Source organism: Pseudopipra pipra, chromosome 7 (assembly GCF_036250125.1).
Source record: "Pseudopipra pipra isolate bDixPip1 chromosome 7, bDixPip1.hap1, whole genome shotgun sequence".
In the NCBI taxonomy this organism is placed as follows: Eukaryota; Metazoa; Chordata; class Aves; order Passeriformes; family Pipridae; genus Pseudopipra; species Pseudopipra pipra.
Window position 1 is genome coordinate 13,646,836 of NC_087555.1, and position 13,349 is coordinate 13,660,184.

Consider the following 13,349-nt stretch of genomic DNA (forward strand, 5'->3'; position numbering starts at 1 on the left):
CTTAAATGAAAAATTCAACATTTCAACTGTGATCAGAGAAAAATGGTGTGCATCCTTTATAAATGTTGATCAACCACACTTGCTAAGTCACCTGTACAAGACAGGTTGGAAGACAGCTGAACACTGGTTTCACACAAGCTCAGGTGCGAGTTATTTCACAGGAAAACCTCTTGCCATTTTAAAGACCAGGGAAAAAAATCCCAACGTTTAAAGAGTTTCCAAACACAGATTTTCACATCCCTTGTGTTATGGCCTGGTTTGGAAGCCTGAACTGCAAGAAAATCTGCTTGGCTCAAAACAAGCTAAATGTTGTTTTAACACGTTTCTTCTTTCATCTCTGAGAGGTAGATTTCTTTGTGGCTTTTCAGCAGAAAAACAACATTTGGCATTTCAGCAGAACAGTTTTCAAATGCCACCTCTGAAACTGTGAGCGAGCTATTCTAATAAGGGGTGATGTTGCTCCTCCCTTGCTTAATTCAAAAAATGCTGGTTTTTTTAATGAAGACTCACAGCAAGGGATAGAACATACCTCCACATGGCTACCACATACTTCACATAGTCATTCACAAGACTTAGGCTTTTTACAGTAGAGCAGGAAGATATGCTGCCATGTTCTTCGAGGACTTACGTTTTTAATTAAAGCACAACTAGTTATTTCCCTTATCACATCAATGACATTTCTCTCAGGAATTCCCTGATGGCATTTATGGGAATTATCCAATTTCCCTATCCACTGCACACAACAAGCAATGTTTACTGTAGCAGCAATAGGACCAAGAGGTCCTACTCAGAAGGACCAAGGAGGTCCAAGCTACACCATGTCTGATTTGAACAATGCACATGTAGAAAGTATTCCATCATTTCTTATAATGGCTCCACTGCAGTAGACTGCAATTACCTGATCATCAGGAATGCATCAGAAGTGAAAAGCCAGGATGTGTCGAGATGAACAAGGCTGAAAACCTTTAGGTTATGGAAAAAGATGCTGCATTTAAACTCAGTCAAATGTTAGTCTTCTTCACATGAAAGGCTCTGCATAATTACAAATATCAAGTATTCTAGTAACCTCTTATCTTAGGGATGATAAAAAATAGACACTTCAAAAATTATAAAAGGATGTTAGGAAGGGACATAATGGTTCAATCAGCAAAAGCAACTGTTTTTATTCCTGCAGGATACAGTGTTAGAATACCAACTAGGAACATTAAGGCATTTTCATTTCTTTTGGTGTTGTAGCAAGAGCAGTAAATAGAACTGTGTCTTACTGTAGCATGTATAATGCTTCACGAATTGACATTTTCTAAAATCTTTATGTAGGACAAAAAAAAATCATCAACTATAGAATTAAAGAACTAAATTTTCCATTATGTTTTTTTACAAATCCCTTACCACACTTTGCAATGCCAGTAACACATCAGAGCTGGATTAATGTGTTAACGTGTCAAAAAACTAAAAAACCTTGGTCTCTCTTCAGACCTTTGGTTCAAACCAATAACAAGTAACAGCAACCAAACAAGAGGGTTTGCATCTCATTCATTACTCTTCACTCTAAAAAAGACACTGGTAAAAGAAATTTAATGTATCAAAACCTTTATACAGCATTAGAAGGATTAAGCATTTTCTTCATCAGTGAAACAAATGTGCTGAAATTTGATGTATTACTTGTCTTCTTTTGAAGACAAGCAGTGACTTTATAGACAAGGGGATAAAGTTCCCACTCACATTAGCATGATACACCAAAACTGAACAAATTTTAAATTCTAAATGCAGAAGTGAGAAATAGTGAGAGAATTCTCATGTCAGTGAGCCTTATGATTTCCTCCTGTGACAGTTTCCCAAGAAAATATTGTACACTGAAAAGCAAATGCACATGTCTTAATCCATAATAATCCATTTCAGAGAGTAACAATGAATAGCATGGGAAAATGCTCTGGACAACTACCATCTGGAAAGAAAAGATTTTCATTTCAAAACTTGCTCCAAGGAGAGATTTAAAATAAGGACAATAGGACATCGTTAAATATTTATGCACAAATATGTGCACACTTTTAAATTTGATACAAGAAATTTTATTAATTGTTAATACCCACTGATTAGGCTGTGTTCTATATAAAGGTCATTAAACAGAAGAAAGGCAGCTGCTCTCCATTGCATACGCAACAGTGAGTCTTAAAACACTGCCAAAATGCCAACACTGCCATTCTGTGAGCACTTGTATAAAACTCAGAGCAAAGTTTCTCTGAACAGTTCTGGTTGAAGCTACAGCCTCAGCTACTGTCTCATTTGCTCTGGAGCCTACATTCAGATCTATTACCACAACACAGTTCTAAGTGGTGAAAGGGTAGAATAGAGAACAGGTCACAGGACCACAGGCTATCACAAGACAATAATCTTCTAGTAAAGATGGCTAACTGTGCTGGTTTACTTAGGTGTGAGCACAGAAGTTCTTCTTTATTAGTCTGCAGATGTCACAAGCCAAAATCAACTGCTCTGGAGTGGGTCACTACGGGGGAACAGAGAGTGGTAAATAAACACAGCTAGAAAGGGTTGTCTTATGCGTCTGTGATGTGACAAGTCAGGCAGCCAGCCCGGAGCATGGATCCACAAGCTTTGCTGTTCAAAACAATGAGTTTATCTGTGGCAATATACACTGTCACTGCAACTGGTGTGGACAATTTCAGGGACACAGAGCTGGGAAAACAAAGAGGGCAGCCTCATTTCCACAGTTAAATGAGTCAGACTCTGTAGCAGACATGCACATAAATTGAGTTTATCCAGCCCTAATTTGGCCAACTGTGCCTTAACTCATTTCTAATATACACCAAGTAGATGAAGATCCAAGCTTTGAAATAACCATGGGACTAGGACAGGTAAATAACAGAAGCAGGGAACTATCAAGCATTCAGATCAAAGCTAAACCCTTGATTATTGCTATTTACTAGCTGCTGTAAATAGATGATCATGAAAGTTTTAATGCTGTGAATTGTCTTACTCAGCAGGTTGATGTCAGCAGAGCAATTTACATACACTGAATTAAAAGGTATTTTTACAGAAAAGAAAACTGCAAGGAATTGCTGAGATAACAGAAAAGGCAAAAATTACATTATGGATCTACAAGAGTTAAACACAGTCCTGAAAGATTAAGTCTTTTGTTTCTAATTTCAAAAAAGATTACATTTTTCAAGTGGTATTTGGGGGAAAAAATGCTGTCAACAGATTTTTTGAAGATTAAAAAATAATTCAAATACTTTTTTATCATAAAATATACAACAGTCCTTGTACAGCCCTTAAAAGGAACAGAACATCTCACAACACTGTCATTCACCAATTTAGAATTACCAATTCAATTCACCTCAGGAACAATTGGTAACTTCTGCACAATTGATGTTGAGTTCAGCCAAGACACGTTTTTAGTATAGTGGTAAAAAAATATTTTTAATAAAAAGAAAATTATAAGACAGTTTTTTATTTACAGAGACAGTGTAGATATCAACTTCTCTGTCACTAAGCCAATCGGCAGGCAAACTTTTCCCTTTCTGTAGGCTGTGGGGAAGCTGGAAGGCAGCCTCTACTCATAACTACACATCATTATCCTTCTTCCCTTTCGCCCTTTTCTGCAGCATCACAATGTCCCCCAAGGTTTCCACCAATTCACTTTCATTGTGGTAAACCCTACCACACACAACACCAGAGCCACGGGACAAAATATTAGATTTGCAGCTCATCTAAAGGAATGAGTGACCAAGGTATTCCTTCCTAGAATGCTTATCAACTGAGATTCAGCATTCAACACAGAAATGACAGAATTCTAACAGTCATCTTCTGATGTGCTTCTTCCATACCTTAAAAGCAGCGCCTCCATGAATAACAGATTTGATGAAAATCCCAAGATCAGCTCCAGTCTCACGAGATTTGTTGCCTTTCAAACTCACACCAAGTCCAGCAGAGCCAGAATCATTCAGAGGAATCTCAAAGGTCAGCTGCTCTGTGGTTTCTGGAGAAAAAATACTGCAGTTTGGCTCTCCTTTCTGTTGGAGAAAACAAGGATGAAAGCATACGTGAAAATATGGCATGAGTTGCATCCGTGGGTTTGTAAGACAAGAAATAGTCTTCCAGAAAGCTTGAAGAAGCAGCTTTATTTATAACCAACAATGCATTTAGCTGGCATTTTGTCACAAGATCTGCCTTAAAATGTTATTTTTAATAATACCTGGGAATATGCCTAAATAGAAGGTAAAATAGCTTAGTTCCACATGATATAAAACTGATGTTGCAGCAGAATATAGAAAAGACATTTAAACACAGCTGCATTAAAAATGTAAGCCATAAAACTCTCAACATCTTTACATGCAGCTCACAAACTGTAATGATAGTTGTACTGTTAAATCCCATTCCCCTCTGAAAATTGAGTTTCATCCTTAAAAAATTATCCTTCCCTTAAACCTGTCTGCAGAGGAAAGCTGGTGTAACAAAAGTGAGGGTGAGAATTGAAAACACGGTAACTTATTCTACACTAACTCCCTTTGTACATACTTTTACTCCATAGAGGTTTGATTGTGCTTTTTTTTTTTTTTTCCTTTCTGGTATAGGCTGATCCCAAGATTTTCCCTGGATTAGACTGCTGTTTACAAGACTGCCAGGTCAAGCATCCATAGCTACAGAAGATCAGAAAGAACTTTCTTTTACTGTACACAGTATCTGCAGTTTTGTAGGGCTGTTGTTGTTGGGGGAGACAGGGGATGTGTGGTTGCTTGGTTTGTCTTTTTTAAAGCAGGTTAGAATCATGAAGTTAAAAAAAAAAATCAAATTCTTGCCTGAAATATTTATTCTGGCACACCTCAAAAATAAAATTGGAATAAGGAGACATATTATGGAATAAAGTGTTCATGGAAGGTGTAAGTGGAAAAGACCTTATGCATCACATCCCATTTCATTACACTCTTCCTTATCCATGTGACTCTAAGACAATTAATTAGCTTTTGTTTCTTGTCATTTGGACATTTTCTATTCTTTGAAACATTAATGGGAAAAAACCTAGGAAAAGGAAACACAGACAATTACAAGTTGAAAGATGAGTGGGTGCTGCCTTCAAGGGTGCCAAAATCTTATGTTAAATTATCAAGTAGAGGCCACATGTAAGGAGGAGTAGTGCAGTATCTGGGCCAATCATCCTTTTACCTAATGAGGGATCATTTCTTGTACCTAAGCTGCAGTACCTACAGTATCAATGCAATTGTCAGCAAAGCTGCCAGCAGTATAGATGTTTTCTCAGCAGCCAGAGTAATCCCATGTATTCAGGTATCATGCTGTCTGATCAACAAGAAGTATGATCCCAGAAATAAGTGCAGAAATTAATACCCTGAAGAAACAGTAACCACTAAGTACACTTTCATTTATTTCAGATGCCCTTTCACTGATGAGAAGTAACTGCTGGCTAGAGAGGAATCGCATCAACCAGAGAACTACGACCATCAATCTCAATCCCAATATGCACCATGTTTAAATTTTTCCTGGAATGTAACTACATGATATTAAAGTCAATACAATTTGCCTAACTGCCAAATATAAAAATGACATAGCACCAACACTGACAATTGTCTTGATACCACCATTCATCTCCAGTACCTGTGTTACTCATTTGTTCTTCTGTCTTTGTTCACAAGAAATATAGAATTCTCAGTTACAAAGCTGTCAGTTTTATTTCATAGCTGTCAGGACATAGACATCCTGAATGTAATCCCCCAAAATCTATAAATTTGTAACAACTGTGAAAAATACAGAATGATAATTTGTAAACACTCCTGTTCTGACTTCAGAAGAACCAGTACAAGGAAAAAACCACTATTACTGGCCTTCTAACATAAGCATTTTGCATTTAACTTTCTCAAGGTTTTGGAGGAAAGACTTTCTACCCAATCTTTCGAGTTTTTTTTCAAACTGCACATATTCTTGTCAGTCAATTCAGAACTCTTAGATCAGAAGTCCACTCAAATGGCACATCCTGTCCAAATCTGGACAGCGTAAATTCCTCTCAGGGCCCCAGAAATGTGATGTCTCCTGCCTTCAGGACAGGAGGTATTACCTTCCTGGTCCCTTAAGCAAGCAGTTCTTGTGTGCTTCTGATGTTTTTGCACTTTAATCCATGACACCTGCATCAGACTTGTCCCTTCTCTATGTCAATACAGTGATTATGTCTTTCCCAATACCACTAGAAAAACATTGAGGGGAGTGTTATCACAGGACATAAAAGCTCCCAGTGCCCACACCTATCTTAACCAGAGCAGTCACAAATTGCTTCATAATGCTACCTCAATACAAACTTGGATTTCATATAAAACTGAATTTGGTCACTTTCAGATAAATTTTTAATGGGAATAGCTGAAGGTAATCCCTGGCACAAAGGTTATTATTCTGAAAAAAAAAAAACAAACTTCCAAGGAAGAGATGGCACAGTATTTTTGCCAGGAAAAAATTTTGTGTCTTCTTGTTAGCTTCTTTCTCAGGAGCATCTTGTTTCACTCTAAGCTCCAAGATGCACATTACTTCTAGACTGAGGACCTCAAGCATTTGCTACCACAAGCTTGTAAAAAACCAAAGACAACAAGATCTATACATTCCCCTCAGACCAATATATGAAAACAAACCAGGCAGATGAGCCTGCCTGAATTTGAGTCGAGCGCTGGTGAAAAAAGACTGACTAGGTGATTACAAGAGGTCTCCACTGTAAACTTACTAAGATAATGATATCACACAATTTTTCAGTATAACCTAGTCTAGTTTTAGATTCTGATGCAAACAAATTGCTAGAAGCATAGTCATAAAAAAAGGTTACAGAGTTGTTCAGTGTTCTATATTTCCCAATTTAGAACACCATGCCATGCATTAGCCCTTGTAAAGTAACTTAGCACACCACTGTCTGAATGCTTAGGTGTATTCAGCAGGACACCAGAAAAGTACAGTAAATTTTTGCCAATATTTCATTTCCTGTGTTTTCCTTAGTACCTAATTTGGAATCTGTAACATTTGTCTACCATTTTCCTTGCTACAATTCTCTGTGAAACAGATAATTTCAGCATATAAAAACCATAGTAAATTTAATTTAAGCTGCTTTTACCTACTACTAGAGAACTCCCTAATCTTTTCTAAAGTCCTTCACAAGTTTCTTTTTTAATATAGTCAATCATTCTAAAAATGTCTCCTTCTGATTATTTATATTCAGCCTTATTCTAAGATCCAGAAAAAGCTGATTTAAAAATAACGTTGAACTGTGTCTAATAGTACTATCAAAATATTTGTTACCCATGGTGGAAGCTGAATGACAACTCAATGATTTCACAGGGATGGGTAAGAGGAAAGGAGATGCACATCTACAAGTCAGTGATAAATTCATTGTAAGGCAAGTAAACTGTCTTTACTCCCTTGAAATTTTCGTCTGCTACTCATTGTATGGCATCTGATAGCAAATGCCTGGTAGTCAGTCTACAACAAGACTATTTGGTGCAAATACAAGATTGAAAACTTATTTGTGTGAGGATGGGAGAAGCAGCAGAAAAGAGCAAAAACAGAGGAGAAAAAAAGGAATGAACAAAATCTAGAAGCCTGGTTTCATCTTCTACTTGCTAAATGGTTTCAAATTATTATCCTGATGATAGAGCTCTTCCTAAGCAATGCCTTTTCACTGATGACCAAAAAGAGCTCTAGTCATCCTTAAGTTAACAGCTTATCAATTAACTGCTTCATCTGGGCAACTAATGTAATGAATGATGGCCCCTATTCCTAGAATATGCAGGTATGAATATTAAATACTGATAGTGACTCACAGAGCTGGATTCCCGCTGCTTCTATTTCCCTGACTGTGCTAAAACATTATCCCAAGACATCAATACTTTACAACAGAGCAACCACCATCAGCTGAATTATGGTCTGGTAAAGGAAATCCTCTCCAATGCACTAAACCTTGAATTCTATTAGAAATACTTCCTACCTCAAAATCATTCTAGAATCTAAATTCACTCAAACACAGAATGAATGAAACGAACTGCAACACAAATATGTTTCTAGCCTGGGAAAAAACTTACAGTTTAATGTTATAAATTACTGGGTCAACAACCACATCATGTATTTTCCATAACAAATGTATCATACCCCAGTAGTTCAGGAATTAAATGATAGTGTATCACTAAAGCTATTCCCTACTGCAGGCATAGGAAAGTAATTGAATGGTAGTAGGATAAACAAGAAATCTTCACATAAATCAAAGTCCAAATAGTCAAGTTATGAGTCCTCAAGATGGGGAGAGCTTTGAGATGGCTTGGTCTGTCCTTTTCACAGAATCACTCCTGATTGCCATGACCTTTCAAAGATGATCATGAGTGGCCTCACCAGCTCTCTCAGCACTCGTTGATGCATCTGTCAGGGCCCATGGACTTGTGGATGTCAAGTTTGCCTAGCTGTTCTCTAACTCAAACCTCCTTAACCAAGGGAAAGTCTGCCTTCCAACATTCCTTTACCCTGCTCTCCTGGGTCAGAGATTCCTGAGGGCTGGCCTTGTCAGTGCAGACCGATGCAAAGAAGGCATTCAGACTTCTCTGTTACCAGAGTCCCCCTTCTGCTTAGTAATGGGCCCACATTATCCTTGGTTTTCCTTTTGTTATTGAAATATTTGAAGAAGCCCTTCTTGTCCTTGACATCCTTGGACAGATTTAATTCCAGATGGGCCTTGGCCTTCCTTGTCTCATTTTTACTTACTCTCACAACCTCTCTATATTCATTCCAAGTGATCTGACCCTGCTTCCATCTCCTGTGAATTTCCTGCTTACTCTTGAGTAATGACAGGTGTCCTCTATTCACCCACACAGGGTCCTTGCCCTCTTTGCCCAGTTTCTTGCTCATTTCTTTCCTTTAAGATGGGTTCATTGAAGGCAGAAATACTCTTAAATATTAATAAAACTTACTCAACAGAGACATGGGTCAAAGTTAAAATCAAACCAAACCAAAAGAAACACGCCACAACCAAAAAAAACCCCCAACACAAAACCAAAAAAGCACCCAACACTTCAAGAATCAGTCTCCACTGCTCACTTTGTCCTTGCCACTGTTCACTTTGTCCTTTTGGGGCAGCTTTGCTAAATCTTAGCCTGTCATCTTTCAATGGCTTCCACAGCTGCAACAAGCTCTGAACAGTCCCCTCTAGATATGCACATCTCTGTTCCCAGTTGTCTCTGCAGCCTGGTAGTGTTTGTTCTCTAATATTTACAGGAGTCTGTGAGCCTCAGCTTCTGCTCAAAGCTCCCTGCTGGTTGTACCACGCAGCGTTCTAGAGAGTTCCCAGCCACTCTCAGTTGCTTGGGGAAGACAAGGATCTCTCTCTCCTGGACCAGAGGGCAGTGGGCTGACGTTGTCTAAGGGGCAATCCTTCCGCCTGACGTGCAGACTCAGCGCTTAAACACAGCGGAGCAAATAACCAAACAGATACCATCTCTCACAGGGGAAATCAGGACAGGGATGTTTTAATCTACCTATACACTTGCATGGAACTTCAGTAAAATCAATTCTGACATTTACTAAATCACCAGAAATCAGACAGAAAAGTTCAGAAGAGTTTACATGAAGGTGAGAGAACACAGAGTTTGCTAGATTTGAGAGCAGAAAGCCCTGATAACACAGTACTAAATAACATTCAGTAGTGCAGACTGAAAACCTGTATCCAAGGATACATTTGATTAATTTATCTTCTGCCTATCATTTTAATTTTTAGAAGCATATCTATACCTGACGACTCTGACTTCTTAATTAAAAGACTATAATAAAGGATACTTAAAAACAACTAAAATTTTACTGCTCTCACCAATAAATTCTCAGTAGTTTAGAGATCACATAGAATATACTTTTAGCCTTCTCCTACTCCCACAACAGAAAGACATTGCTCTGTTCACCAATACAATCAGAACTGTAACCTTTGAAAAAAGTACTGTGCATTTTATTCTTCCCATTTCTACTTAGTCCACAGTTACATTTACACAATATTGTGTTAACTCTCTGTCTATCATGGGACACCACTTTCAGTTAGTCCTTTTATTTCATTTTACAATGCCTGGTCTCATTGACCACAGCTCTTTTAATCTGTGGATTTATGATAATCTAGTGCTAATCTCTCACTGGAAAGGTTGCCTTATTTATCCTTATTGTTCTTTTGCCAAAAGAGAAGCTCACAAAAAAAAATTAGCTCTCATTTAAGGCAGGAAGGAAATAGCATTTGTTTAACACAACAAGAGACCTTTCAGTACCTGTCTTGTGCCCTTGACCAACACACTATTATGGCCTCTCAATATGCTGGCTGCCCCTTGCCTGGCTGCTCGTTTCTGATAAGAGATGTCAACTCCCTGGGGTGCCATTCAGAGCCAAGTGAAAAAGGCAAAAGACCCAGGAGGGTTATTTTCAAAGGTTTATGAAGGAAATAAGACATTTGCATGCTTCTGCAATCACTTTCTGAGAAAAATATTTAAATTGTGGCACCATGTAACTATTATTAGCAGAAAAGCTTGAAAAGCTTGAAAAGAAGATACCCCCTTACCCTGTGCTCAATGTTCTTTCCAAGTGCTTAGCCACAATTAAGAAATACTTTGCTGACAGTTCAGTCATTCACTCACTATAAAATCTATTCTGTATTTTGCAAGAGCTATACTGTAGTGCTCTTGAAACTAATACTCAAAGGTAATACAGTGTTGTAATCTTGTCACAATCTAGTAAATAACTGGAGTCATTGCTGCATGTATTCATCTTTAGCATTTCTGACAGATGCTTTCATCTCGGCTTTTTTAAAATCACCTGTACTCCATACTGCAATAAAAACTAAATGGTCACTAATGGCACACCCTGCTAAGACAAAAAAACCAATAGCAAATCCACAGAGATATATTATACTGTACTTGGATACTTTCAACATTAACACAGTATGCTACAAATTTGTGTCATATTAGATAGAATAGGTCTGGTTTGAATTATGTAAACTCCCTGGAGTTAAAGCTTTGAAAAGTGACAAAACTAGATTCAGCTCTTCATCCAGTGCATATACAGTGCATTTCAGTTTATTACTTGATGTCACTGAACACATCAGAAATGGAGATTCTCCAGTTTGCTTGACATGCATATTTGAGAACCCATAGCAGGTTTTACCCATGGAAATGGCTTGCCTTTGCAAAAGCTTTGTATTTGCAATTTGGTGTGCATTGCTCTTCAACTTTTAAAAACACAGTCTCATTTAACCTTTTAAGTTAAGGATACATAGGGAGAAAAATTAACTAGTTCAGTCCTCAGTCAAGGCAAGTGTCACTGTGAAAACACCCATTTTCAGCCCACATATGTGGTTAGCCATGTGCTTACGCACCCTACTGAGCTGGAGCCTTATGCAGTTAATATACCTTGGCCCTTAGAACCTTAAAATTTTATCACACATGAAGATGGAAGATTGCATGGTATTTTCCGGGTGAATTTGAGATTGCTGCTACTGTGTAATTTCAGAATATATGCTGGGCAAACCGGTCAGAACACTGTGATGTACAAATCCAACTCTCTACTCATTTTACTGGTTACTGTTTTAAAGGGATGGTAAACAAAGCAATAAGCAGTGTATAATTCTTTTATGTCTACTTCAAACACCACATGCACACGTTTTACATTAAGGTAGCCTAGGAAAACTTTTGTCATGGATTCTAAGGCAGAAAGATTTTTGGAAACGTTCATATGGAATATGAAATAAATCTGGTGACCCTTGTAAATGGCAAGGCATTACAGTTGCCACCAAGACTTAACAAATGCCCAAATACTTTGGTTTTATTACATGCAAATACTGTAGATCTGGATAAATGCATATAAAAATATATGAAGACTCAATTTCTGTTAAGAGCCAGATTTTATATGCCTCTCTTCCGATGTATACATACTTATGATTTCATAGATCAAAGTGGGCTGCCAAACAATTTTGGGCAACCTCAGATCTGAGACTGATGCTACCAAGTAAAAAGTTTTCATTTCCCAATGCTCCTAAACTTAGGAGTTTCGGGCAGTAATCCTATAAGCAAATACATTATCTCACGGTACAAGTAATATTATCCTTTTCTCTCCTTACTTGTATCCAGTCTAACTTTTTCTTTACCACCAGGCAGCGCACCATCAGAGGTTCTCGCAGGCAATGAGTTTCATTACCAGTTCTTTCAGATCATCCATTTCAGGTTACTCATATTTGCTGGAAAATAGGAAGAGTGGGATCTGAAAGACATATCATTGCTGGATCATAACACTCTGATGGGCTTGACAGAGAAAGCAATAGCAGACCTGCTACAATAAGGTCTCTGCAGCCTCGAAAGGCTGACAACTGCTATCACATGGAAAATCATGTTTGCTGTGCTGGTAGCTATAGGGGCACTTCACTGCATATGAGAGATCAAAGATGGGCCACTTTCTAAAGACACACGAATTCCTCAAACAATTTATTCCCCTTTGATAAATTAGGGAGTCCCACCAAAACCCGAGATAAAGTGACACTTTGTGCCACCCAGGAAAGATTGTCACATTCCTTCTTAACAGCAATCTCTTACTGACTCTTGTAAAGACCACAGTAACTAATCAACAAACCTCAATGCACAGTTTCCAGTACTCTAAGCTGTAATGAACTAGTAACCATCTTCTGAAATATAATGAAACCTGAAAACCTTTGGAGGGCTGCACTACAGAATATTTTCTCTTTAAAAATATACATTTGTATATAGACGCAATCCACACTCTTTTATCAACTATTCGAGATGAAGAGAAACTACAGGTCCAAAAAATACACTTCCCTTCAAAAGCTCTCACAAAAAAAACCTCAGGATTTTAAAAAAATCTTCATAGTTTATAAAGTTTTTCGCAATGAAAAGTGCCATGTGTATCCTTCACTTCATTATGCAGAACAATTCAAGAACTCCATCTTGTGTATGCTATTAAAGTCCAATGTATACTTCTTTTTTTCCTCTCCAATTCATCTCCCTTTGAATAGAGATAACACAACAGAATTGGTACTTGCTGGAATCCTTTTCTGACTGAAATTGTTTGTCCATTTCGGGGTAACTGAGCGCTAGAATCACAGTTTTGACCTACAAAAACAGCTGCAAAAATGGTTAAGTCTAGGCTATAATTTCACTTATTATTTCCTGCACATAAAGAGGCAAGCAACAATTAAAAGGAAGTAATAGAAATTAAGCTTTGAATATTAGAAACAAAAAGGCCAACTGGTTTTCCTTCAGGCATGTAAGTTCAAGGTAGTGGAAGGAATTAACTAGGGGAAGACTAAAACATAAAAGTTAATCACATGG

General features: G+C 37.8%; 1 protein-coding gene across 9 annotated transcripts in view; it reads right to left on the reverse strand.

Moving 5' to 3' along the window:
* Positions 1 to 13,349, reverse strand: part of PARD3B (par-3 family cell polarity regulator beta) — a 406,048-nt gene that overhangs the window by 203,664 nt on the left and 189,035 nt on the right. For all 9 annotated transcript variants that reach the window (XM_064660627.1, XM_064660625.1, XM_064660626.1 and 6 more), the window contains one exon: positions 3,843 to 4,028. In XM_064660627.1, the coding sequence (XP_064516697.1) occupies positions 3,843 to 4,028 (186 nt within the window). The remainder of the gene's footprint in view (positions 1 to 3,842; positions 4,029 to 13,349) is intronic.